The sequence below is a fragment of the Brassica rapa genome, chromosome A02 (assembly GCF_000309985.2).
Source record: "Brassica rapa cultivar Chiifu-401-42 chromosome A02, CAAS_Brap_v3.01, whole genome shotgun sequence".
In the NCBI taxonomy this organism is placed as follows: Eukaryota; Viridiplantae; Streptophyta; class Magnoliopsida; order Brassicales; family Brassicaceae; genus Brassica; species Brassica rapa.
Genome location: NC_024796.2, coordinates 31173342 through 31200576, shown reverse-complemented (window position 1 = coordinate 31200576; position 27235 = coordinate 31173342). Strand labels below are relative to the sequence as shown.

Below are 27235 nucleotides of genomic sequence, written 5' to 3'. Positions count from 1 at the left end.
CCAGTGACCATACCTGCCGTGAGCATACAAATATGAAGGGAAGGGTTGATGAAACGCAGATACTCGAAATTAAAATTTCATCATAACAAGTTTTTAGTACAAGAAGAGCAAATGAGATAGCTCTTCGCCGAGTCTACAACCAGACTTATAAAGGCAAGAAATACAAAGCTAATAAACAGACAAAGTACCCGTGACTAGGTTCACATGGAAAAATAAGAGAAAAAAACAAGCATCCCGTGAATACATAAGGAAGAGACAGCAGCTTTTGTCTTCGTCAGGCACATGGTCTTGTACATCACCTGAAATAGAGAAAATGAGATGATTAAACATAGTGAAACGAACAGTAAATGTGTACTAAAGTTAGAGCTAACAATCATCACATCATTTCAGACATAAGTTTCATTTTCAGAGCTAATTCCATGTCATCTAGTGGCTCAGTCTTTGCAAGTAAACTCTCTAGCACATTCTGTCTAGAGATTTCTTTTTTGAGCGCCAACAGTCCTTCTATCTTTCCCAATTCTTCTTCTTTTCCACTTTTCTTCTTCTTGCTACCAGCCTTAGCTGCCTTAACTCCTATGGGTCTTTCTTCTGGCTCCGCGAATGACCCTTGAGCATCAGAAGCAACTGCTTTGCGCTTCTCCCGACCGCTCTCCTTCTCGAGATAGGTGGAGCACCATTTCACATCATGTCGAAGCTCCCTCCACGCATGTTCCAAGTTGAACTTACTGCCGTGATCATTGTAGAAGATATCCAAAGCAGCCTTCATCACATCGTTGTCATTTTGCCCGCTTCTCTGCTCCCTCAATGCCATCTCGTAGCAGCCCGAAAATTTACACACCAAATCATTGATCCTAGCCCATCTTTGCTTGCATTGCCCAAGTTCTCTTGGGGTTGTCCCAACCAGCTGAGGACTGCAGTTGTAGTACTCTACAATCCTCTGCCAGAACTTACCAGCTTTTTGTTCATTCCCGACTATAGGGTCTTTGCTGGTGTTGAGCCAAGCACCAATGAGGATTATATCCTCCTTTGGTGTCCATTTCTTCCTCTCTTTGACAGTAGACTCATCGGAACAAAGGGGTTCCGATGAGTCAAGCTCAACACACCCTTGGCTAGCTAAAAGGTTTACAAAGCAAGTGGAGTTTTCCATTTTCGGATTTCACTCTGTGTTTCTCTTGTAGAAACGCAGAAGATTAAATAGGGATCTTTAGTTCAACTCTATTTAATCCTAGTAGGAAACTGTCCTATCATAACAGCTAGAGAGTGAGTTAATGAAGTTTTCGTTTGAAAGCGAGATTTAATGAAGCAGTATGGATATTATTTGCTAACTGTCCTATCATAACAGCTAGAGAGTGAGTTAATGAAGTCACTAAATATTTATTATTTGCTAACTACATGTTCATGTTACAATGCAAACTCCTACTAATTTCACACGAGGCAGAGATGAAGGATAATTTAATCCACTAACCTCAGAGGGCTCTCTCGAGTTCAGCCACACGCATAAGCAGCATTCTCACCTCGTCCTGCAGCATTCTCACCTGGTCCTGAACATACATCATACAGTTATTACAGAACTATAGTCCTATAAGTAAAGTCCTAAAGACATAACAGATCACTCATCACTCACCTTAAGTGCCTGGCACTCTCTCAGAAGCTTCGCTTGCTCGTGATACCGTTCTTTGAGCCTCTCAACTTCTTCATGAATAGCCGTAACCCATGGTTGCCTGAAATGCAGCCCATCATTCTGCAAAAAAAGATAAACATTTGTCAGAATATGAACCATAAAAATAACCAGATTAATTACAGTACATACCTCAAAGTCTTTGCAGATAAAGTATCTTTTTCCCGGGAGGTAGTCGTACGTATCATCTTCATCAACGGTTTCTTTCGTGATTGATCCACAGGGGCAAATTTTGGGAATCCCCTGTTGCGCATTTGCAACAAAATCGATCATGTTGTAGTACTCTTTCTGTGCTTTCTTATCTCGAAGTTCTTCCTCCATTTCAAAACCTGCAAGGAAAATCATGTTATCAGATTCATAATTAGCTATAAGGATAGCTTAACACAAATGGTTTCGACTATCCCGAACCCGTAATCGATTTACAAATCAATCTCGAACCGTAAAATTATTTATAACTCTTCACGGAACGTAAATCAATCCAGAAGTCAATCCCAACTCAATTTCAAACCCTATATCTATTAAAACCATACGATAGAACTCTCAAACAACAAAGAACCGATTCGAGATGCAGAAAATAGCAAACCTAGACGAAAACCGTAAATCGAAAAAAATTCCCAATTCGATTTGAAACCTAAAATAGATTTTTACCACACGATAGAACCCTAGAACTGACTTAATCAACATGCATCAACACCTAATCCACAAATATTGAGTTAAGAGCACGCGATTTACCTTCACCGTTTCACGATCTCTGAATCGCCTTTCGCCTTCGGGAGAGTTTTTTTTCCGAGACGGAGAAAGAGAATGAATGTTTTTTTCCACATACGAAACACAACCCCTGCCATGACCACTCCCGTCTTGCCACGTCATTAAGGATTTGATCCTTAAACCCCTTAATTTAGGATCAATCCTTCGGTTACGACATTTTAAAATTATTTTTTTAATTGCTTTTACCTAAGTTATCGCGCTTAGGATTCATCACGAACCCGCGTTGCGGGTGCTCTTACTACATAAAGGATATTCATTCGCTATTTATTTGTTTAATTTAAATAAAACAAGTCGTATTCGTTCTTCTCAATCTTCACCGCTTCTCCTCCGCCGATCTCGCAACCATGAGCAAAGGTCCAGGACTATTCGCTGATCACTCGACTTCAGTGAAAGCTAAGCTCAACAACCACGGCACACTCGGTGCTCTGCTTCAGCACGAGGTGTTGCCTAAATCACTAGTGACTGTTTCAAGCGAGATCGATACTAAGGCGTTAGACAAGCATCCAAGGTTTGGTCTCTCTCTTGCTCTCAAACCTTGAGAGCTCACATGAGTCTCCAAACCTTATTGTCCCATTTATGGAATTCTACTGCAGGACCCTAGAGTTTGTGTCTTTTCTGAATAAATAGTTCCGGCAGTAAAATTGACGGATAATTATTTTTTCGTAAATGGTTGTTTATTGACATTTTTGACTAGTTAATATTCGTGCATTCCCTACCAATTTTGTTAAAATTAAAATGTTGATTAGCCTTTGGTAGAGCTCAAATCGAAAATGCGTTGTTAGACGCAACCTTTGGCTGAATACGTAGACAAATACCTGTTGAGTAACACTTATTACAAATGTTTGATACAATGTCATATTTACATTTCTTAAAAATATATTGTATGTTTCATCCAGAAAGAAAAAATGTAAATACAAAACAAAATCTATAATGATATACATACACACATTCACCACTATATATTCACTTGTCTTACTTCTTCTTCGGAAGTTGGATGAATCGAAAACCAAGCAAAGCTCTTTCCTCTCTCTTGGTAAGCTCTAGCGAGGAAGAGCAGAACCGTAACCTTCATGATAAGAGAGAGAGCAAGCATGCACGCCCAGAGCCGATACATTGAAGCCCTAAAGGGTTTACACTGGTTAGAGACGATGCTCGATAACGTGTCTTTCACGTGAAGGCATTGCATTAGATTTTGAAGAGAAGGCAATATGTCCAGCATCCCCTGAGCTGAGTTGCTGTAAGCATAGACCTTTAGGTAAGCTGCTTCCGGGATGAATTTGCCGGTGATTCTGCAGGTTTCCGGTGGATCTTTGTCGTGGCATGTGAATCTTGAAAGAACCTAAAAATACAAAAAAGATCTTTAGTTCATTATGTGTCCTAAGAACACAAATTAACAGGAGTTGATTTGGACTTAAATAGACTTACATTTGGGAATTGGCCGATTGGAATGGCGCCGTTGGAGCAGCTTTGTGGTGTGTAGCTGTTGATCTGTTGTCCTAAAAACGGATCACATATCAGTCCAGACTCCGGCGGCGCCGACGATGATACAGTTCTACTCCGGTCAGTCAAGGCATAAGACCGCATTGAACTTGCTACTTTTGAGTTTAACTGAAAGAACAGAGAAAAAAACATAAAAGTCAAGAAACAGCGGATTTTATATTTTATTTTTTACCATTCTTGATTGATTTATATAAGTATATACCTCGGTGATGAAGTTACGGATCATTAAGCTGACTTCCATTAGGGTTTTGTCAGAATGAAGAGGATCCATGCAAGGAAAAATATTTGTCAGTGTACTGTTTTGTGGGTTTTGCACAAAGCCACTGAACGCTGAGCAAACGTCTTCTGCGAATCTGCGTTGAGTGAAAAAAAACTGAGGAGTTAGAGTCCGGACTCAGGAACAAGTTGGGGTTTGTCTTTAGGGTTTGATTAGCTTACGTGTGAAGGAAGAAATCGAAACCAGTTAGAGCCCAAGAAAGAGTTGTTAATATCCAACACAAGAATATCACCCTGATTAGTAAAAAAATTAGAAACATAATAAATAATCTTTACAATCCAATTTAACAAGAAATTATGTTTAGTTGGATGGCTTACATGATGAATCCAGGGTGCCAATGAAGCAAGATAGGAACTGTGATAGATGCAAGCAAAAAATCAAATAATTAGACACATAAAAATTTAAGACATAACTTGTAGTGGATGCTAAATGATCTTACCGAGGGCTAGAAGGAGAACGAATAAGTTGGTCGATGCAATCACAAGATGAGTTACATACCTGAGAAGACAAAAACATACAGACCAGAATAATGTTGGACTTTTGATACAGAGAGAAGATCAAAAAACAAAACATAAGAACTGAGGAGAGGAGAGACTATATATTACGAGATTTGGATGGCGAGATCAATGGTAGGACCGTTATGGTGAACAAAGCTTTGAATAAGCTGAGATCCTTTTTTGAGTCGATGGCTAGTGACATTGAGTAGATGAGTCGTTGTCTGATCGTAGGGAAGCAACAGGTACTGTATCCTCGTCAGCGACGTTATCACGGTACGTATGTTTCTGTCTACATCTTCTCCTGTTTTGTCTATGGTTTCTTTCATCTCCTCTGTTCTGGACTTCGAGCTTTGGTTGGCTGCTATCACTATCCCTGTCGCTGCCCTGTTTAAATTTTATCAAATCCAAGTGAGTGATATTATTTTTTATTTTTATTTTTATTTATTTTAATATCAGGAGGTTCATGACTAGGCCCGAAACCACATCATATAATATCAGTTTCGTTCCAGCGGTCACTCGAACTGAAAAAAATTTCGACGCAATGACCGGAGTCTTTTTCAGTTGAGCTAATGATCTCCGGTACTAAGTGAGTGAGCGACATTATGGATAGAGTAGAAGAAAGTGTTTATATATAAAGCTTACACTGAGAGTGACATGAAGAGAAGAAGAAGTAAGAAGAGAGGAAGATAGTAACGGTCAAGATATCGACGTTGCGTGGAAGAAACACGTCTTCTTTTGTTGAAGAAAGCTGCGTAAAGACCCAAGCATACGCCGGCAATAAGAAACGCTCCGGCGAAGGCGTAACCGTGGATTCCGGTAAAAAACGTAGCCTGACATGCCATTAAAATATTACTTTTAACTCTACGTTAATAAAAAGATTTACTACAAAAAACATGAGATGACGAAGAAGAGAGACTCACTGCCCAATAATGTTTGTCTTGAACGTTGAAACTTCCGTTGTAATACCTAAAGCTGTTAAGAGGGTCGCGTCTCTTAAACCGGTCATGATCTCCACCGTCCGGTAAACTGTGAACCGACAAAACCGGAGAAATCACGGCCGTTAAGAGGAGCTGAAACAGAACTCCGAGTATTCTTGGTTTTGTCATGATGATCGAAAATCATGTCACTAGTTTATTTTCACATATCCTTTTGGGGGATTAAAAGAGATTTATGAGACTACATTTGTTATAAATATTTGGTTATTGTATTGCCTTTCTTCTGGGTGTGTTTGACTTACTTACTAAGGTAAGGATAGCTTGTGGCCACATTGTTCTTTTTTTTTTTTTTTTGGGTGAAGGAAGGAGAGTGATTAGAGTAACGTATCTTAAGCCGTTTTTCCCTGCTTTCTATATTTGACTCGCTCTTCTTCTTTTGTTGGTTTTACGTTTTTCACTAAGAAAAAAAAAAAAAAAAAGAGATCAAATATATACATACTTTACTAAAGCGTACGAAGTTATATACAATATTCGACATGCTCTTCACACGAAAGTGTTTTGACCATTTTACTAAATTTGGAAAACATCACCTTGATATTGTAATCCTATCAAGTGTCTTTATTAGACTATTTGCTGAATGTTTGCATGAGTGACTGATGGATCACATTTGTCTCACAACAATACAGTATAAATAAAATATATGCAATTTAAATCTAGAAAATTTTTAACCAAAAAAAATTACTTGATGGTAAGCTTTAAATAGTTGTAATAATTACTACATATGTTTAAAAAAAGAAAAGTCCCATAACCAAACGAGAATGCATTATCTAGAAATTACCTTAAAATACCAGAATGGAGGGGGACACTGCAGAGATAGACTTTATCATTGTATAATAACCCATTAAAGTGGGCCTAAAAGCCCATATGTAAACCCATCTAAACTACTCTCCATTACCGGCTGAAATGGAGCGTATAAGTGCAGCGCTTCCAATTCAAATCTTCTTTCTTCCGAACTTCTCTCTGCCCAATCAAATCTTTTTATTTGATTGATACTCTTCTCTTTCCTCTTTGTTGTTCAGACCGGTGGATACAGTGAAGACATGATTCCTACGGTTGGGTTCAACATGAGGAAAGTGACAAAAGAAAGTGTCACTATCAAACTCTGGGATCTCGGTGGTCAACCTCGCTTCCACATACAACCTTTGTGTCTCCAAAAGCGAGCTCCATGATCTGTTGAGCAAGACCTCGCTTAACGGCATCCCTCTTCTTGTCCTTGGTAACAAAATCGATAAGCCTGGAGCTCTCTCCAAAGATGACTTAACCGAGGAAATGTTAAATCTCTTTTTAAACCTGAATGAAACACACAAACAAAAAAAAGACTTGGATTGTGTGAAGATGTTTTTCTTTGCAACAGGGGGCTCAATAGAGAAGTATGCTGCTTCATGATATCTTGCAAGAACTCTACCAACATTGATCAAGTCATTGATTGGCTTGTTAAGCACTCCAAGTCTGCTACCTTAAACACAACTCTCTCTCTCTCTCTCTCTCTCTCTCTCTCTCTCTCTCTCTCTCTCTCTCTCTCTCTCTCTCTCTCTCTCTCTCTCTCTCTCTCTCTCTCTCTCTCTCTCCAAGTTATTGATTGGCTTGTGATGTGTCTTTCTTCTTCTTCTTCTGTACATTAGATTTGATTGTTTTATGCAATGAGATTACACCTTCCTCCAAGTTTGGATTTTTCAGTTTTATGAGTTCATTGCATATTTTAAAAGAACCTGATTAGTTGTAATTGAGATTATATTAGAAGTTGGGGGGTCTAGAAGTGTCATAAACTTTGAGAATGATGAAGAATATTCACTTTCAGTTTATGACATTCTCAAAGTTTGGGAAGAGAGTAGTAAGCAAAAAAAGATTTGAATTGCTTGTAAATTTTCTCAAAATCTACAATCTAGTAGTAATAGAAGAATACAACACAATCTGAATTCACTTTCTTATTCATCTCCTTCAAACCAGTTTGAAGATTACATAATCAGCAGCTAGAACAGCTACACAGCAAGGATCTGGCAAACTTGGGAAATGGAAGATCAACTTCGTCTCCAACTTAAAGGTATCACACTTTCTTGTATCAGTTATTGGCTCTCGATGGGTTATTGTAATCTCTATAGCTTTTGATGCAGCTAAGATGGAGTTAGCAGTTCTGACTTCTCTCCAACAGAGCTCATGTTAATAAGAATAAAACAAGTGTTTTAAGCGTATGCTGAATGATTCTCAGGCTATACAAAAACCTTTTGTTGGTAGATTTTGGATTTTTTTTTATTTTTTTTTAATCTCTAGTTTAAGATTAGTCCACCATCAAACAACTGCTTGAGAACTTTTCTCAATTTTGCTTCATCAGAAATAAGAATGGTTTTCATAGTGTGAATTGTTTACCAACTCATCATTCATTCAAAATGGTTCATTCTGTCTATTCTTCAGTTTGAACGTAACACCCATATGAATTGATGGCTCATCTACCGTGTAACTGCAGGCTAATAAGTCTTACTCGGACAACTTCAAATGGAAAAGGCAATCCTCAACCATTCAAGCAACCTTCCATTTCTCGATGATCACGAGGAGAAGATTCATTTGATCAAAAGACAAAAACTCTCTTGTTTCTTCATTATTTAGCATCTATGAGATTTTGTCTGAATGGATTGTTTTTTGTATGTTATAATAATATGATGTTGATGATGACAAACACCTCATCTAACACTTCTGATCATTTGCTGATCTACTTCTCAATAGTTTCGAATTCTTGTATATGAAAGAGAGATATGGTCATGGACGAGTCAATAATCCATAAGAATATAACAAAAAAATTCACAAGACAAAAAGAAGATAAAACAACAGAAGAGAGATATTTGAACAAGACAAAGACGGTCTTTACATGATGTAATAATGTAAATAGAATCGTCGACTGCGATCAGAAACAAGCATCCAAGAGACAGCAACAGCAGAGAGCAGCCAAACTGTGATTTACATATATATAAACAGAGCACAAACACATATTATTATTTGGATACTAAAACAAACAAAAGATCATTTTAATAAAAAAAAAAAAAAAAAGATGGAGGGATCAAGAACATACCATCCTTCGAGCATACCGACTTGTTGCTTTTGCTGAGGAGGAGCTTGAGAGTATTGAGGTGGAGGATAACCTTGAGCAGGGTATCCCTGAGCATATCCCGGCGGCGGATAACCGGCGGGAGGATAACCAGTGGGAGGATAAGCGTCCTTAGGAGGATACCCTTTTCAGCAAGAATTCAAGAGAGAGCAAAGATTAAACCAGCAGAGACGATACAAACCGAACTAGAGAGAAGATCTATTACCTTGGGGAGGAGGAGCACCAACTGGATACTGTTGTTGATTATACATCTTTCTTCTTCTTTTGAGTTCTTTGAGCTTTTCTTCTTTCTTTTGTTCTCTCTCTTTCTTTCTTTCCTTTATATAGTATAAGTATATATATTATTTTGTCAAATTCAAACTTTCTTCTTCTTCGTTTCTATTTGATTAGTCATTTATTATAAAGAAAATTATTCTTAAGATGTCTTTCTTGCATCATAAAGATTTACGAATAAATTCCTTTGAAAGTTAGGTGATCTATCTGTTGTTGATACTTGACCTTACAACTTTTGTATTTTAGCTGGTAAATCTTAAAGTTAATATGTTTAAAAACCCAAAAAATTAAGCAATTTATCTTAAAAGCTGGTAAAATCTGAAAATATGTTAAAAACCAAAATACTAAGCAATTTATTATAAAAGATGGTAAAATCTGAAAGTTAATATTAACTATTTAAATCCTTGGCCTAGTGGTAAAGGGGTTCCAGCTAGAGCTTCCGTCATAGGTTCGATTCTCTTTGGTCACTCATAAATCTTTTAAAGGGCAAGAAAATCTGGATTTCTATGAATTTTTTGGTGATTAGTTTTTGGGCTTAGAAAACTTTTAGGATCATACCAAAGTTATCAAAAAAAACTTTATTTAAAACATGATTAATTTGTTGGCAGATTATGTTTGAACTTAAAATTATACTTTCCTCGTAATATAACAACAGCAAGAAAACAAATTAGATACGACCTCCTTTGGTTGAATAAGAAGATGGCTTTTATGATCCACCCACATGCTAGGGCAGGTTTCCTGTGACATCTACAATCTTACTATATACTATACTATTCGAATATTAATATCCATGAACAGTACAACCCATTGAGGACTATACGAGCATGTTTATTGCATATTTTTTAGATTGAGTTTTTTAGCGTAATATAAGATACGGTCTTTTACCGTTTAACTAAGAAAGTTTAAAAAACGTCTCTTAAATAAGAAATATAAGAGACAACTTTTAACTTTTTTTAGTTAAAAACTAAGAGAATGTATCTTATATTACGTTAAGAACCTAAACCTAAAAAGCCAACAATAAATATGCTCTAAGAAACAGTGCTCGTTGCATTGTCTACACACAAACATGATACACACAGCCTAAATAAAAGAACCAATTAACATCGTTACTACAAACATCGTGGTGATAACATCGACTAAAAGCTAAAACATTAGCAAAATCATCAAAGAAGAAAGTTTACTTTCACACTGTGGAGACTTTCGCAACGTATTGTTGTTTTCTCACAAAAAAACATTACACATTAGCTTATTACTGATTTCAGTTTACGTTCAGGATGTTTTAGATAATCACAAATCATCGTTGATTCTCGGTATTCTAATTAGGCTACTACAGTCAAGCTAGGCCCATTCCTCTACAGTTTCATATGGATATTACACTTTCTTATTTGGCCCATCTGTTATTGATTTTATGTGTGCGTCCAGAGCCGTCTCAATTTTTTTTTGGACCTGTTCAAAAAGTATTAATGATATATTTAAAATATAATGAAATAGTTTTAGAAATTAATAGTTATATTTATGTATGTTTAACAATTTTTTTATAAATTATAAACTAGTCAATACTATATCAAATTTTAAAGTTTTAAACTATAATTTATGTATATATTGTTAAAAAATTCTTACTTTTTTTTATTTTTATGCTCGGACCCTGTTCGACCGCACCACTTACGCGTGCTATTAGACGGCCCTGTATGCGTCTATGTAGTTACGACTTGCATGCGATGCATTATGATTTGAAATACAGGTTTTTTTAATCAATTACTTTCATTTATCAACCCGAGAAACGAAAAACTGAACTGATGATTACAAACTTGATTCAAATAAAATTTTCCAATTCAAATATTACAACACTAGCTTTGTTCCCAACCAAATCAACACGTTCGACTAGAGTGCCCGAAAATTCTTAGAAAATCATTAACCGTCTTCAACCGTCTATGATTATCATTAAAAAAATGAGGTTTATTTGGTTGCTTCGGATGCCGGTCTTTTCTTGTCATCGCTGGAGTAGCTTGTATGTAACAATCTCTTCAAGCTTGTTTTCATCACTGACATTAAGAACTGAAACAGAATTGCAACGTTAAACAATAATATTAGTACTTTAGTATTAACCTAAGGACGATTATTATTGAAACTAAAGATGATTGAGCCGTTAATTACCTTATCTCTAGTTTTATATTATTTTCCCACAAATTTCATCTATTAAATTATATATGGTCGGCTAATCGGTATTTTCCTGAAGAACCGGTGATTGCTTGCTGTTTATAACTTACATGGGAAAAATACTTACATGTTCGAGCTCTTTTTGCAAAAGAATATGTATGGACATTTAGAGCATCTGCATCACAGTATGCTGAGCGTCTCTTATGTGGAGGAGGCCCACGATTATTGAAAAAACTGTGTGTTAAGTAGGCAAAATAAGAGACGTCTGTTGTGTGTAGTTTGCACTGTTTGCGGGCTCTACCGACACATAACGGTCCGTGATTGGTGTATTTTATAAATTTTTTTTTAATCAGAAAAAATTTAAAAAATTTTTAAAAAATAAAATAAAATAAGAAACCCTTAATCCCCTTTAAGGATAAAGATGCTCTTAGGTTTCCTCAAATTAAACATAATTTAAAGACATTAAACTGATCTCTAAAGGTCGAAAGATGATTCAACTTTTGAAGGCTGATCGGTCTGTAAGACTCCGATTACATTGCGTCTAGTTAACCGAACCATATTGAATTATGCATCAGTCATTGGCATATTGACTTCTTTAACTATGATTGAGAAAAGAGGCCCGACCAAATGAGCTGCCTAACAAATTTTTTAAGCAACCAAATATGATTACAAATTAATATATTCATAACTATGATCATTTGTCTTTCGTTTAGAAACTTTTTAAGCGCCTATCATTTGGTTAGAGGAACGGTAGTTAACGACTAAACATCTTAATTTATGATTGGTTGTATGGATGATTTATGGTATTACGTAAAATCAAATTAGGTTGAACACAAACAACAATATCCATGGGTACAACAAACTGTCGGTTTGCATATAATTTTTGAAAGTGAGTGTATCTTACAAGTTATGCATTGTATAAACAGGGGAATAAATCAATTAATAATGTTTGCGATTTTGAATCTGCAAGTGATTTTTCATATTAATAAGCTTTTAAATCTCGAATATATTGAACGTTAGGACAGCTAAAGTTCTTTAACATATTTTGAATCTTCATTAAAGCATATATAACACTAATAACATCGCTTTACATAAAACTTTAATGTCAATGTTGTCGGATAGCTTCAAGGAATATCTACGCTTTTAAAGTCTCATGAGGGTCCAAGTTCCGGAATGCTGTGTAAAGCTGGCCTCCAGCCACCTCCACCTCTTCCTCCGCTTTGGCTCCGCCTTATAATAAACCCATCTACACCGTCTTCTCCGGCGACCTATATTATAATGCTCTATTCTACACGTTACATAATACGGTCCTGACTGATATTATGAGAGCATGGACATGCACTTACCGTATCGTTGCCCACATTTTCACTCGGATCAGATTGACGGTTGATCCGACCCGTTTCTTGACCCGTCTTCTGCTTGTGTTTCTTCCTCTTCTTCAGCTCGAGTCCTCCTCCTTCTTTCATTAGCTTCCCAAGCTTCACACACTTCTTCGTCGCAAACTCATTCAAAACCTCTGTTTATAAAAAACCCATTCACATTTTTTTCAATAAAAATAATATTTTCTATATTTTAAAAAACAAAACAGCGGGAGTTGAATGCATACCCTCAAAGCTGACGAGACGATAAACATGTCCGATGAGTAAAGTGTTGTTGGATCCATTAATAGCCTTTAGGCTTTAATGAAATATGTGAAAAGCAAATGACTTGGGCCTGTGTGATCAACAGCCCAAAGTATCATCATTTATGATGTAAGGAGACTTGTCCCACATCGCTTAGAGGAAGAGAAGTTGAGCAATATATATATGTTCACTTACCATGAAAGCTTAAACAGCTTGGAGAGAGAAGAAAGCTCCCCACGCGCGCGCCGCCGCCGCCGTCCGGCCGGCTCGGCTCGGCTCGGCTCGGCTCGGCTCGGCTCGGCGTGGGCTTGGGCTTGGGCTTGGGCTTGGGCTTGGGCTTGGGTTTGGGTTTGGGTTTGGGTGGAGGGCCTTTGGCCCGATAAGAAGTATTTTTTTTGGACCAAGTTAAGCTCAACGCATACAATTTTATTTAAAACGACAAGTAGTTTGTCTAGAAAATAAAAACGTCATGCATGTTATCCTCTCGAAATTTTTAAACGAGATAAGAGAGAGTCTTGAAGAAGAAGTTTCGGAACTCAACTTCCCTCGATCTCCGCGAGATTCTCGCCCACGTGCAGCAGCTGTTGCGGGAAGTGGGTCGTCTCCGTCTCTTTAAATATCATCTCTTCTCTTCCTTCATTTTTTAACCTTTTCTGAATCGAAATCCAACAGCAAAATTCCCTCTGCGTAAGTCTATTATTGCGAGAGTGTTTCGTAGATTTTTTGTTCGATAGCGCGATCACGGGTGAGGCGTGAGTCGTCTGCCATGGTTGTATCCTGGGACTCTATATTCGTACAGTCCCGTCTCACTAACGGAGCGAATATTTTGAGTTAAGGAAAGAGATCATATCTCGCCTCCATGTCTCGTTGCGAATACGGTTTCTTATCGTTCTCGTATTCGTTTTCTATATTCGTCTATTTCCTTAACTTCGCTTTTATTATATCGTTTACATCAGTCCGGTTTACCGGCACTAACAATCTTAACTCAAAATCGCTTTATGTCTAAAGCTCGAATCGGGTTGAAAAACGATTTATAAAACGGGTTTTGGAACCGTGTTTGCGATTTGCTTCCTAGCACTTCCGCGAAATGGTTATTCTTATTTTATAACGATGTTTGCGATTTGCTATACGCTTATCCGCGAAACGTTTTCTGAGGTTATTCTAAAAACATGTTTGCGATTTGCTTTATAGTACTTCCGCGAAACGTTTCTGTTTTATTTCATTACGATTTGCGAATTGTTTTTTAGCATTTTTCGCAAACGTTTTTGATACATCTTCAAAACGTTCTATAAGTGAATCGTTTCAAGATCGCTTTCTTAAGCGAGTTTGTGAAACATTCTAAGTCTATAAAAATGATTTCTGCGAACGCTTTTAAGCGAGTTTGCAAAACATTTTTTCTAAGACTTATATCGATATGATTTGGTTCAAACACCAAAAATGAACATCGATTTTAGACTATTATTTTATTTAAAATAATATGTTAAATGTTGAATGGAGTACTAATCCGTTTTTCATGTTTTTTCTACAGAAAAAATGACAAACGAAAACGACACCCCCACTCCCATGGACACCTCGGATGTCATTCAGACTCCACTCAACGCTGCAGCAACTGGCGTGACAACCGCTGGAAACATCACAGCGTCAACCACTGCAGCAACAACGAGTACTTTCCTCCCTGCGGGGAATGCTGCTGATGAAACCACTCGCCGTACCCTATTCGGTGCTGGTCTTTATCAGACGGGCTCAATTTCAGCAACTGCAAGTGGTCCGGTGGCAGTTCAAACTCCTCCGACTGTCCCTAGTGTGTTCACTCAAGGACTGATGCCAAACCAATTTGATGGCAAAGGCTTCAAAACGTGGCAGAAGAAGATGTTGTTCTTCCTGGCAACGATGAAGCTGGAGAAGTTCCTCCAGGAGGACAAGCCCCTTATGCCTTACGGGATTGATGATGTTCACAGCCTCGCAACTGTTGACATATGGGTGCATTCCGACTTCATCTGCAAAGGCTACATTTTGGGTCGCCTCATTGACCCATTGTACCGTGTCTACTGTGAGATTCCCACGGCGAAAGAGCTATGGAGATCACTAGACAAGAAGTACAGAGGTGAGGACGCTGGCTGCCAGAAGTATGTGGTCTCAAAATTCCACGACTTCAAAATGGTGGATTCAAAACCCATCATGGATCAGGTGGAAGCGCTTCAGCTCATTTGCCATGAAATCGCTGCTGAAGGAATGTCCATCTGCGAGACATTCACAACTCTCAGCTTCATTGAAAAGCTTCCTCCAAGCTATGCGGATTTCAAGAACTACTTGAAGCACAAGAAGAAGAAGATGGGGCTCGAGGAGCTCATCACGAGGCTTCAGATGGAATCCAGAAACCGAACTGCTGCAAAGGTCGGTACAAAGGAGCACAATGTCAACATGGCTGAGCACAAAGGCAAAGGAAAGGCACACGCCTATTCTCCTGCCAAGCCTTCCAAAACTGCTGCAGCCTTGAAGGCTTCTGGAAAAAACTTCAAGAACAAAGATATTGAGATCAATGCGAATGTGGAGAAGTTCAAGGGGAAATGTCACTACTGCCACAAAGTGGGGCATAAGACTGTTGAGTGTCGCAAAAAGATCAAGGATGAGAAGGATCAGGCAAATCTCACTGAGGAGGATCTCGTTGCTGTGGTGACTGAAGCGAACATGGTTGAAAGCAACAACCCCAAGGAATGGTGGTATGACACTGGTGCAACCACCCACATTTGCACCGATAGGGCGATGTTCAGCACCTATCAGAAAAGCAAGACTGAGGAGAAGCTCAAGATGGGAAACACTGCAGTCTCCAAGATTGAAGGACGCGGCAATGTGATCTTGAAGATGACATCTGGACGTGAGGTCACTCTGACAAATGTGAAGCATGTGCCAGACATGAGGAAGAACCTGGTCTCGGGAACCTTGCTCAGCAAGAATGGATTCGCCACAAGCTTTGAGGCGGATAAGCTCGTGATTAGGAAGAATGGGATGTATTTGGGAAGGGGTTATGTTAAGGGTGGACTTGTCAAGTTGAATGTAATGACAGTCACTCCAAAAGTTGTAGCTCCAAAAGTTTCAATGAATAAGAATGAGCCAGTTGCTTATTTGGTTGAGTCTTTTAATATATGGCATGAAAGATTAGGCCATGTAAACTACAAATCTATACAAAGATTAATGAATTAAATCTAATTCCTAAATGCAAAACAAGTAAACAAAAATGTGAAGTATGCGTACAGGCTAAGCTCACAAAAACGCCATCACCTCGTGTTGAAAGAACTAATAAACCTCTAGATTTAATTCACACTGATTTATGTGATTTAAAATACTTACAAACTAGAGGTGGTAAAAAGTACTTTGTGACCTTCATAGATGACTGCACAAAATATTGTTATGTTTATTTATTACATAGCAAAGATGAAACCTTGGAAAAATTTAAAGAATTTAAACTCGAGGTCGAGAATCAGCTTAAAACAACTATTAAAGTAGTTAGAAGCGACAGAGGAGGCGAGTATGATGGTCCGTTCAATGCATTCTGTAAAGAACATGGAATAATCCATCAAACTACAGCTCCTTACTCACCAGAATCTAATGGAGTTGCTGAACGAAAAAATCGAACTCTAAAAGAGATGATGAATGCTATGTTGCAGGAATCTGGGTTACCCCAGAACATGTGGGGGGAAGCGTTGCTTACCACTAATTATATCCTCAACAAAATTCCACACAAAATAACTGGCAAAACTCCATATGAATTATGGAAAGGTAATTTACCTTCGTATAAATACCTCAAAGTGTGGGGGTGCCTGGCAAAAGTTGCGGTACCACCACCAAAGAAGGTCACTATTGGACCTAAAACAGTGGATTGCATCTTCATCGGATATGCACATAACAGTAATGCTTATCGATTTCTGGTACATAAATCTGAAATATCAAATATTCATGAAAATGCAGTCATGGAATCAAGAAATGCATCTTTCTTCGAAAATATTTTTCCATATAGGGAAAAACAAGGTTCAAAACGAACTCGAGAAGAAAGAGACAATGACAAGAACTCAGAAACTGAGACAAACGTCGAGATTTCTATAAATGATATTTCAGAAAATGAAGAAAAAGATGAACCTCGAAGAAGCAAAAGAACTCGAAAGGAAAAATCTTTTGGAGAAGATTTCCTAATGGCATTTTTAGTAGAAAATGCTCCAAAAACTTTGGCAGAAGCCATGGCTTCACCAGAAGCTCCATTTTGGAACGAAGCTGTCAGGAGTGAATTAGATTCGATTATGCAAAATTATACGTATTACATAACGGATTTACCACCTGGCTGCAAAGCATTAGGGAATAAATGGATAATGACACGCAAACCTGGTGGAAAATACAAGTCTAGGCTTGTAGTTCAAGGATTCCGACAAAAAGAAGGCCTTGACTATTTTGATACATATTCTCCAGTGACGAGAATAACATCAATAAGACTGATGATAGCAATCGCAGCCTTAAGAGACTTAGAAATCCATCAAATGGATGTAAAAACTGCTTTTCTAAATGGTGATTTAGAAGAGGAAATTTACATGAAACAACCTGAAGGTTTTGTCATTCCCGGACAGGAAGACAAAGTATGTCGACTTGTAAAGTCACTTTATGGGCTTAAACAAGCTCCTAAACAATGGCACGAAAAATTTGACAATACAATGATGTCAAATGGTTTCAAAATAAATGAATGTGACAAATGCATATACTACAAAACTACCAAAAATGCGTATGTTTTACTATGCCTATATGTAGATGATATGCTCATTATTGGAAGCAATAAAGACATTATCAATCAAACAAAGAACATGCTCAAAGGGACATTTGAGATGAAAGACTTGGGATTAGTAGATGTAATTCTCGGGGTTAAAGTCAAAAGAAATTCAAACGGAATTATCTTAACCCAATCTCATTATGCTCAAACAATATTAGAGAGATTTAAAAATTACTCTAATAGTACGGCAAAAACTCCGTTAGATCCCCAAATGCACTTGACAAAGAATTCAGGTGAAGCGGTTTCACAAAACGAGTATGCACGTGTGATCGGAAGTCTCATGTACTTGACAAATTGTACTAGACCGGATCTGGCGCATGCAGTAAACGTACTTAGTCGATATACAAGTAATCCAGGTCATACACACTGGAAAGCTATAACGAGGGTACTCAATTACTTGCGCTACACCAAAGATTTTGGGCTTCACTATGGTAAAGAACCAGCAGTTTTAGAAGGATACAGTGATGCTAACTGGATATCAGATTCTAAAAACTCAAAATCCACAAGTGGATATGTCTTTACACTAGGGGGAGCAGCAATATCATGGAAATCTACCAAACAAACAGTGTTAGCCAGATCAACAATGGAATCTGAGTTCATAGCCTTAGACAAAGCAGCAGAAGAAGCTGAATGGCTTAGAAATTTTTTGGAAGATATCCCTATGTGGGAGAAACCTGTGCCAGCTATACGCATACATTGTGATAGTCAATCAGCAATAGCTCGGGCTCAGAATAATCTCTACAATGGTAAATCTCGTCACATCAGAAGACGACATAAAACCATTAGACAACTTATCTCAACTGGTGTAATCACAATAGACTACATCAAATCGGCTGACAACCTAGCGGATCCATTTACTAAAGGTTTGCCACGAGATGTTGTTGCTAAATCATCAAAAGGAATGGGTTTAAAGCCTATAACGAATGAGGATGCTTGACTGCAACCCTACCTATCATGACTGGAGATCCCAAGACGTAGGTTCAAAGGGAAAACAAAATCAAACAGAATCTAACCAAAGCACTTGAGACAAAGTAGTCTCTTCCCAGCTCCTAAGATGATAAAAGTGCTAACGAATGTGTGAAGGATAAGCATAAGCTTTTAATGATTCCATAGCTTCTAAGCGGAGTATTACTCAATACTTTTCATGGTCAATCACCTAATGAGTGTGAAATGGGGCCGTTTCTAGGAGAATGAATGCAAGGCTATATTCTCTAAGTTCACTCATGAAAACCAGGAATAGTTCAGGGCCACAATGAACACAATAGAGAACTAAGTTCTACGAGAAAATGAAGCTGCGTTATGCCTGTTGTCTCGGTCTACATAAAACACCGGTTGGTTCAAGACATCATGTTCACCTTCTGGTAAAGTAAACCCGACAGATATTAACTATGAGTGGTTCAAGGCTTAAAAATGCCACCAACTCAAACACAGTGAATTTTTCGCAAACACTCTCGATAAGTCTGTCTAGTCTAGTCCAGATTAGAATAAGTATAGTTTTTTAGAGTCTATCGAGTCTGCATTTAGTCTGCATATGTTTAGAAGAGTCATTTCTATTCATGTGGGGGATTGTTGGATCCATTAATAGCCTTTAGGCTTTAATGAAATATGTGAAAAGCAAATGACTTGGGCCTGTGTGATCAACAGCCCAAAGTATCATCATTTATGATGTAAGGAGACTTGTCCCACATCGCTTAGAGGAAGAGAAGTTGAGCAATATATATATGTTCACTTACCATGAAAGCTTAAACAGCTTGGAGAGAGAAGAAAGCTCCCCACGCGCGCGCCGCCGCCGCCGTCCGGCCGGCTCGGCTCGGCTCGGCTCGGCTCGGCGTGGGCGTGGGCTTGGGCTTGGGCTTGGGCTTGGGCTTGGGCTTGGGCTTGGGCTTGGGTGGAGGGCCTTTGGCCCGATAAGAAGTATTCTTTTTGGACCAAGTTAAGCTCAACGTTTTGCCATTTATTTCGGGAAAAAACATCATACAATTTTATTTAAAACGACAAGTAGTTTGTCTAGAAAATAAAAACGTCATGCATGTTATCCTCTCGAAATTTTTAAACGAGATAAGAGAGAGTCTTGAGGAAGAAGTTTCGGAACTCAACTTCCCTCGATCTCCGCGAGATTCTCGCCCACGTGCAGCAGCTGTTGCGGGAAGTGGGTCGTCTCCGTCTCTTTAAATATCATCTCTTCTCTTCCTTCATTTTTTAACCTTTTCTGAATCGAAATCCAACAGCAAAATTCCCTCTGCGTAAGTCTATTATTGCGAGAGTGTTTCGTAGATTTTTTGTTCGATAGGGCGATCACGGGTGAGGCGTGAGTCGTCTGCCATGGTTATATCCTGGGACTCTATATTCGTACAGTCCCGTCTCACTAACGGAGCAAATATTTTGAGTTAAGGAAAGAGATCATATCTCGCCTCCATGTCTCGTTGCGAATACGGTTTCTTATCGTTCTCGTATTCGTTTTCTATATTCGTCTATTTCCTTAACTTCGCTTTTATTATATCGTTTACATCAGTCCGGTTTACCGGCACTAACAAGTGTCATCTGGTCGAAGGAGCTTGAGCTGCTTCAAGGGAGATCCTTTCTCGTTCCTCAATGTCGGTGATGTCACTACCACCGCAACGTAATGACCAGGATTGGATTTCATGACGTCGCTTGCGGTCACCGACCAGTAAATCCTCTCAACCTTGTTCTCCGACGGGTGATGGATCAAAACCGTCGCTGCCTCCGCCGCTTGACAGTTCCCCATTTTAAAATTTTCGCTGATATGTGAAAAAAGAAAAGAACAAAAGTTTTGATGTTTTTTTTGGTTGGGTTCTTGTCTGAAACTGAAGTATATAAAGAGAATATGTTAACAAAAGATGTCGATGGAGATTAAACGATGAGGTTAATAAATACAGAGGTTGGGGGTGGTCAATCTATTTTCCATATTTAATGTTAATGACAGATGAATGCAATGGTAAATTTCTTATATATTAAAACAGAAGTTACAACCTTGATTCATGTGTGATTTTTTTTAAAAATGGACCTAATGGACCTACTCCTAAAAAGTCATATTACATTTAATCTATAATCTTATCATTTAAATTTTGGGCTTACTAAATTTTTTTATTGGGCTATCAATAATTAGATTTAAAATAGATGATTCATTAGATTTATAGATAATATAAATTAAATAGATACAATTTTAATGTTGTAATACTATACCTCGATATGTTAATTATTTAAATATTTCTTGATGTTAACTTTTAAAATTATAAATCTATGAAGCGAAAAGTCTAATTTTTTATAAACTTTCTAAATTTGTGAAATGTTACAATATCTTTGGATATGACAATAAAATAATATTTTACTAATCTTTATATATATAGTTATGATTTTAATAATGAAATAATAATCTGAAAATATATATATATATAAGAAGATATAAATACATGTGAAAGTTTGAAACGATCTATTCAATGAAAAAGAATATACCTTAAATTTATTATGTTTTAAAAACTGATAGCCACATATATATTATAATATATACCAATTTTTTTAAAAAATATTTATATAAAAATAAATAAAACCAATAATCCGCGCGGTTTCGCGGGTCGAGATCTAGTTAAATGTTATTAATGATATGCATATCACAACCAATGACTTGATTAACTATATGTTTAATTCTTTTGAATTATTAAGTTGACCAGAGTTTATGGTATCCCGTTAATAACATAAATGGATTGTAAATTTAATAACTGACCATCGTTTTACAATGTCATTCAACAATTGGAATTTAGGAAATATATATATTGACTATTTTTCTTTTTAAGTATATATTGATGCTTTGATAACTAATTCAGATATATTTTAATACGTTAGAAAATTTAAAAGGAAGCGTGTTGATTTGGAGTTACAGCATAGTATCAGACTGATACCCTATCTTAATCGCAGTACCAAAAGACACTGCAAACTTTATCTTCGCTAGATCTGCTCCCACATTTTTATATATACTTTGCTGGACTTTATAATATATACTTTTTTATATTTTATATAACATGCTCGGGTATGCTGGGCTTTAGAATATCTTAATGGGCCAGAGAAACAAAATATAAACTGAAGTTAAAATCTATTTCTTACTAAGCTGATCCATATTTAAGTCCAGCACGTGTTACAGCTTAAAAACACAAAACATAAACCCAAGTCTGATACATATCAAAAAGCATTTGAGTATCTCCAAACACTATATAATTTCAAATATGAATTTTTCACTCTCGATCTTTTTTTTCTCGAAACTTTAATTTTTTTAATTTTGAGCAATAAAACCTCAAATCTGTAGTCAATGATCAAAACTTCAAATTTGAAGTTTCATATTTTTATTTAAATTTTTGTCCTTACAATTATATATCACATTTATGATATTTGAATATATTTTTTTATCGTTTTAATCCTTAAAATTTTTGTATCTCATAAATATTACAATTTTTTTTATAAATTTAAGTGTTACACATAAAATTAAATAAAAACTTTAAAATAAGATAAAATCTTTTAAAACTAGATTTAGACAACAACAATGTTACAAAAAAAACTTAAAAATGCACTACTTGATCATATATAAAATATTTATGGAATAATATGGTATTTACTCGTAATTTAATTATGTATTTCTATGTAATTTTTTTAATGTAACATTTTATTAATTAATATTGCTATAATATTTTTATATATGTGTTAGTTATTTATAAATTTTTATGAATTAAAATCAATTATGACAAAAATAAAGATAATAGCATAAAATATAAACGATTTTGAAATTTTATCTTTTGAGAAAAATATCTTTGAACTTCAAATACGAAATTTTGTAAATTAAAATGTCTTTTCGGAGATTCTCTAATAAACGGAGAAACAAAGATGGTTCACCAGCTCTGCATAGCATCTTCTCCATCAGCTTTGATTGGTTTGCTGAACATATACTGACTCTGATACTCTAAAAGGTACTGCATGGATCTCCTCGCATCATTACTAATGGTACCCCCTAAACTTTACTAGTTAATTAATGTTTTTGTTACCCGTAACTTTTTATTTTGCTACACACACACCCCGCAAGAGAGTTATTTTATTTGTTATGTTCACGTTGGTGTCGTGTTAGGAGAGAAGGTTCTATTCTACATGTATTGAAATTTATATACTACAAGAAACCTATAAGCACAACAACTTAACAATGAAAACAAAATCAATCCCTTTAAAAATCAACAAGAAAGAGGAAAACAAAACGGAAAATTCAAAGGGTCTTTACTTTTTTTTTCTTTTATCTTGGATGTATAGTAAAAACTCTATCTATTTTTCGTTTCTTGAATTTGTCAAATAGCAAATCCTCTTCTTCGAACTTATCACAAGCCTGCTCTTCATCGATCCTTCCCATCACTATGCAGCTATAGTTTCTTCGGAGGTCCAACGGTCCTCCAGTCGCCACCGTGATTTCTCCACCACCACGTGAGTAGTCCGAGACAAACCGGCAGCGTTCACGTGTCGCTACCGTCGTCGTGGACGAATTGAGTGTGAAGCTACGAGGGAGAGTGGTGCTTGGTTCTTCGCAGATTTGGAAATTACCAGCCGGCAAACCGAAACCGCCGGAGCCACCACCACCACGAATATAACCGGCGGAGCATGATGTCATGCTACGTATGTAGGCATCACGTGCCATGATCAAAAAACGAACGGGAGATTTCACCAGTTTTGCTAGGTTGCTCTCTTTCTTCATCTTTTTAGCTTTCATGATTTCAAGTGAAATAGAAAAAACAAGACTGAAATAAATTATATAAGAGAAAAGATGCCGTCCATGTACTTCGATATAAATGTGCCCTTCAATACGAAAATAAATTTATAAGTGTATATATAATAAATGTATATAGTTGGATGTTTACAGCTTGGGGGATACTTATCTTACTAAAAGCAATATAATATGGATCTAGTTTACTTTCTTTAAGTCAAAATGGGGTTGAAGTTGCAAAATACAGGCCGGCAATCGATCTTTTAATATTTTATAAAGTTTGAAACACATATCGTGGTGTGTTTAAGCTAATAGCAAGTATTAACATTTTAGTTTTCTTTTTCAAAATCCAAGTTGGGATATATCCATTCAAAAAATTGCCAAGTACTCATCAATATGTCATTAATTAACACGTATTATCTATAGATGGATTGGGATATGACACCAAACTTCATATACATCTCATTTTAAACAATGAAAATACTCAAAACTACGACGGGGAGTGAAAGATTGGTTAGAGTCACGCGACTTGAATTTAGTATAGTGATACAAATTTCATTATCATGCCACCAATTTGTCATATAAATGTTGCTTCAACTTTTAGTTTCTTCTAAACAAATGTTTTACACGGAATGCATTTATGTAGGTCAGCTTGAGATGTCAACAATCAATTTTGTATGCTAACTTTATATATTTTGATTATAACATGCCAACCGATAATAAAAGCATTCACAAAATCACAATATATAGTAGTCTCTCACAAAACTTTTTCAATAAAGATAATAATAAACAAATTTTTAAAAAAGGAGAAAGAGAAAAAGAGTTGAGAAATATTCATCAAATTTTCATTTGACAAAATGATTTCAAATGTATCAGAACATTTTATATCACAAGAAAATCGTTTCTCCAATGACTTATAATTAAAATATGTTTTGAAAATCAAGTTCTCCCAAAAATTTAACTATGATCAAACTTTGAGGAATGTGTACTAAGATCGTTAACATAGAAAAATAATTTGTTGAATCATGTGTATATCATTGACCTAGGTAGTTATTGATAAGTCTGTGGTAATATTTTCAACATCCACACAATGATTTCAGAGTATGTATGTCTACAATCTACGTATACATATATGGAGCCATGGAGGTGTCTTATTATCTTTAGTTTGTGTGTGAGGTTTTTAAAAATGTTGCTGTGTATATCAAAAATAGGGACTTAATTTATACAAGAAACTAAACTGTTTTCATTTAAGACGACTAAAAAGTAATGAAGATGTGATAAATTATTAGCTTGTTTGGGTTGATGTATAACTCTAAATAATACTCCCTCCATTCTGGAATATAAGATGCTTAAAAGGATTTTGATGTCTCAATACATGAGATATTTTCATATTTTTAGGTAAACTTTAACTTTTAATTTATAGTTTTAATGATAATTTTTAATAAAAATTAACTTGAATATGTGTCTTTTTACTAAAACAACTTATATTTAGAAACAGAGTGACTAGCTAGGTGTCACTTCGTATTATAGTCGAAAAAGAAACCATACTACTAGTACCTAACTTTTCCACTAATAATCAATACACATATTTTCAGATCAAGTGATATAGATAAATACAAATGTGAAGTAGTTTGACTAATAATAAAGAAAATACAATGACACAATATATCATTTACCAAAGTATTCCAATGAATGATTATAAGCTAATTAATCATTTAGGGATTGTGGTTTTGTGTGTAGATGTAATCAGTATGAGCAGCCAAAGTTCTTCGTATCAAGAAGCACTCTTCTTCTCCAACACCTTCGCAGTTTTCCTCTCCTTGTTCTAATTTCTGTACAAATTTAAATTGTTTATATCTCCACATGTTTATTAATTCACTATAAATAGAATAAGAAGAGTGATGGTGGGGTTGGGAGACCTCAACGGAGATTTCTCCCGAATAAACGGACGTTGGAGTAGGCTGGGCTGATGCGTTTGTTAGCGTGGAGCAGAGGAGGAGAACAATGATAAAGAAGAAAGTTGTGAACTTAGCCATTTTATGATATGACTAAGTACTATACGGTTTCTGTTAGTTATGAAGTAGATCAGATCAAATATATCGAGAGAGAGGTGATGACTGATGGGAGGAACTTGTATGAGATTTAGGTTAGTATTTGGGGAGTATTTATAGAGAAAACATGAGATGCGATAAAGGTTCAGCAGAAACCTGAGCCATATAATCTTAAGTGTGCGTCATGAAACCATTACATACCAAACACGAGCATGTATATTTTTAATTGCTAAAATTGAGTTATATATGAAAATAAAAGATATGTAATTAAACCATTGTTTTTGGTTGGTGAATCAGGCAGTTTCTGGTGAAATTGATCAATGAGGAGTCAACTATATCTTAAATACCTACATACATAAATGGAAGAAAGTTGGTGGCGGATGTATCTGTACACTCTGAGATTCACCTAATGATTCTCGTGTGAAGTTAGTTGCAGTATACACTAATGAGTGTCGTAGTTAATTACTTATAAAGCATTTCGATGGTTGTAAATTGTAATTAGTGAATAATTGGCTATTTCCAACGGCCCCCCGGGAATTCCTTCCTGTAATTCTATTATTTTTGTTGTTGGTAAGTAATTATTTTACACATACGTGATACGTTGGCTTATATTAGTACATCGTATCTCTTTATATTGTTTAGTTCAAATGTTTAGATACATGTGCGGTGGTGATAGAAACCATTAAATCTAATGCAAACAAAAAGAACCGAGATAAAACTGTGTTGTGTTTGACGTTTTCATTTATATAACTTTCTATCCTTTCGGGCATCCATTGTAAACAAAACATGATGTTTCATTTACATATTGTTACAGATTTGATGTAATCTTTTATCAAATATACAGTTAAAAGTGTTTTCATATGCTTAATTATCAGCGGTATTTTAACTGTTATCGTTTTGTTTTTCTTTGTATAGTGGATCTTATACAAACTCAAGATCAACCATCCGTAGACTATATACTCTAGGTCTTCAATAAACTTGGGCCTATATATTCTTTATTGTATGAACTGTATATTTGATCCATATTAGAACATACTGCGCTTCTTTCTTTCTCTAGAATATAACAAGCAGCTTGGATAACAGAAGTATTAAAAATTTTATGAAATGTTGATATGGGGAACGTTAATTCTTCCAACTACTATTTAGGTTAAAAATCCGTATCCGCTGGTAAAATAAAGATATCCATCTTGTAATGGATATATTAAATAGTTGTATTTCGACATTTTATTGCTATTAGTACCATTGCTAATGCTACCTTTAGGTAAGCATTTTCAAAAAAACTTTCTATTTTATGTTTGTAAAACTTTATATTTGAAGTTTCAAGGTATTTTTCTATAAAAGCAAAACTTCAAAGTTAAACTTCAAATTATTTATAATTTACACTATGGTCATTATATTTTTCATAATTAATATAAATTTATAAAACTTTTATAAATAACTAGCACACATATAAAAATATTATTGTAATAAATTCATTCTTACCCTAAAATATAAAAGTATAAATAGAAATACATAATTAAATGTTAAATTACAAGAAAATATCACATTATTTCATAAAATTATTTCTGTAATGCTTTATCTTCGGTTACACAAAATCTATTGGGACAATATTTTAAAAGTTCCGGAGAAAATATACTAGTGATGTTGTAATATTTAAATTTGTCAATAATTATGTCTTCATGTATATTTTTAAAATGTTTTTATTAAGTTTATTTTGTAATAGTTTTCTTATCTAATTCTATTTTTAAAATATTATAAATG

At 35.9% G+C, this 27235-nt stretch overlaps 6 protein-coding genes and 1 long non-coding RNA gene across 10 annotated transcripts; all 7 read right to left on the bottom strand.

Moving 5' to 3' along the window:
- Positions 1-376: 376 nt before the first annotated feature.
- On the bottom strand, positions 377-1147 carry LOC103855377 (glutathione S-transferase T3-like). The gene has a single exon (XM_009132353.2). It carries the CDS (start codon positions 1145-1147, stop codon positions 377-379), a length of 771 nt encoding a protein of 256 aa, XP_009130601.1.
- On the bottom strand, positions 1126-2981 carry LOC103855322. 4 transcript variants are annotated; one of them, XM_033284765.1, is made up of 4 exons: positions 2411-2981; positions 1811-2007; positions 1625-1741; positions 1126-1541 (listed from the first exon to the last, which is right to left on the bottom strand). In XM_033284765.1, exons 2-4 carry the CDS (start codon positions 1997-1999, stop codon positions 1467-1469), a joined length of 381 nt encoding a protein of 126 aa, XP_033140656.1. In that variant the 5' UTR covers positions 2000-2007; positions 2411-2981; the 3' UTR covers positions 1126-1466. The 4 variants fall into 4 exon arrangements, with proteins under 4 accessions (XP_033140656.1, XP_033140653.1, XP_033140655.1 ...); XM_033284762.1 differs by having other exon boundaries at positions 1625-2007; XM_033284764.1 differs by lacking the exon at positions 2411-2981 and having other exon boundaries at positions 1811-2087.
- Positions 2982-3246: 265 nt separating this feature from the next.
- On the bottom strand, positions 3247-7249 carry LOC103855321. The gene is made up of 9 exons (XM_009132286.3): positions 5641-7249; positions 5363-5550; positions 4829-5104; positions 4663-4721; positions 4541-4577; positions 4385-4456; positions 4149-4299; positions 3872-4054; positions 3247-3785 (listed from the first exon to the last, which is right to left on the bottom strand). The coding sequence occupies exons 1-9, from the start codon at positions 5824-5826 to the stop codon at positions 3402-3404; spliced, it is 1536 nt and encodes a 511-aa protein (XP_009130534.1). The 5' UTR covers positions 5827-7249; the 3' UTR covers positions 3247-3401.
- A 1181-nt stretch (positions 7250-8430) lies between these two features.
- LOC103855320 (cysteine-rich and transmembrane domain-containing protein WIH1) lies at positions 8431-9203 on the bottom strand. Its single transcript, XM_009132285.3, has 3 exons — positions 9018-9203; positions 8777-8936; positions 8431-8657 (listed from the first exon to the last, which is right to left on the bottom strand). Exons 1-3 carry the CDS (start codon positions 9061-9063, stop codon positions 8612-8614), a joined length of 252 nt encoding a protein of 83 aa, XP_009130533.1. The 5' UTR covers positions 9064-9203; the 3' UTR covers positions 8431-8611.
- A 3025-nt stretch (positions 9204-12228) lies between these two features.
- On the bottom strand, positions 12229-13139 carry LOC103855319. Its single transcript, XR_004455275.1, has 3 exons — positions 12849-13139; positions 12589-12758; positions 12229-12510 (listed from the first exon to the last, which is right to left on the bottom strand). It is a non-coding gene; the product is annotated as an uncharacterized LOC103855319 (long non-coding RNA).
- A 9675-nt stretch (positions 13140-22814) lies between these two features.
- Positions 22815-24714, bottom strand: LOC103855318. The gene has a single exon (XM_009132283.3). The coding sequence runs from the start codon at positions 23427-23429 to the stop codon at positions 22962-22964; it is 468 nt and encodes a 155-aa protein (XP_009130531.1). The 5' UTR covers positions 23430-24714; the 3' UTR covers positions 22815-22961.
- Positions 24715-24996: 282 nt separating this feature from the next.
- On the bottom strand, positions 24997-25530 carry LOC103855317 (phytosulfokines 5). Its single transcript, XM_009132282.3, has 2 exons — positions 25343-25530; positions 24997-25255 (listed from the first exon to the last, which is right to left on the bottom strand). The coding sequence occupies exons 1-2, from the start codon at positions 25457-25459 to the stop codon at positions 25139-25141; spliced, it is 234 nt and encodes a 77-aa protein (XP_009130530.1). The 5' UTR covers positions 25460-25530; the 3' UTR covers positions 24997-25138.
- Between the last annotated feature and the right edge of the window lie 1705 nt (positions 25531-27235).

Coding starts and splice junctions, on each gene's coding strand:
- LOC103855317 (XM_009132282.3), bottom strand. CDS start 25,459: ATGGCTAAGTTCACAACTTTCTTCTTTATCATTGTTCTCCTCCTCTGC. Junction 25,256..25,342: donor CGGGAGAAATCTCCGTTGAG/GTCTCCCAACCC, acceptor AAATTTGTACAG/AAATTAGAACAAGGAGAGGA.
- LOC103855318 (XM_009132283.3), bottom strand. CDS start 23,429: ATGAAAGCTAAAAAGATGAAGAAAGAGAGCAACCTAGCAAAACTGGTG.
- LOC103855377 (XM_009132353.2), bottom strand. CDS start 1,147: ATGGAAAACTCCACTTGCTTTGTAAACCTTTTAGCTAGCCAAGGGTGT.
- LOC103855321 (XM_009132286.3), bottom strand. CDS start 5,826: ATGACAAAACCAAGAATACTCGGAGTTCTGTTTCAGCTCCTCTTAACG. Junction 4,300..4,384: donor TTCGATTTCTTCCTTCACAC/GTAAGCTAATCA, acceptor CACTCAACGCAG/ATTCGCAGAAGACGTTTGCT. Junction 4,055..4,148: donor TCCGTAACTTCATCACCGAG/GTATATACTTAT, acceptor CTGTTCTTTCAG/TTAAACTCAAAAGTAGCAAG.
- LOC103855322 (XM_033284761.1), bottom strand. CDS start 2,023: ATGATTTTCCTTGCAGGTTTTGAAATGGAGGAAGAACTTCGAGATAAG. Junction 1,542..1,624: donor GAGAGTGCCAGGCACTTAAG/GTGAGTGATGAG, acceptor ATGTATGTTCAG/GACCAGGTGAGAATGCTGCA.
- LOC103855320 (XM_009132285.3), bottom strand. CDS start 9,063: ATGTATAATCAACAACAGTATCCAGTTGGTGCTCCTCCTCCCCAAG. Junction 8,937..9,017: donor TGGTGCTCCTCCTCCCCAAG/GTAATAGATCTT, acceptor CTTGCTGAAAAG/GGTATCCTCCTAAGGACGCT. Junction 8,658..8,776: donor GTCGGTATGCTCGAAGGATG/GTATGTTCTTGA, acceptor TGTAAATCACAG/TTTGGCTGCTCTCTGCTGTT.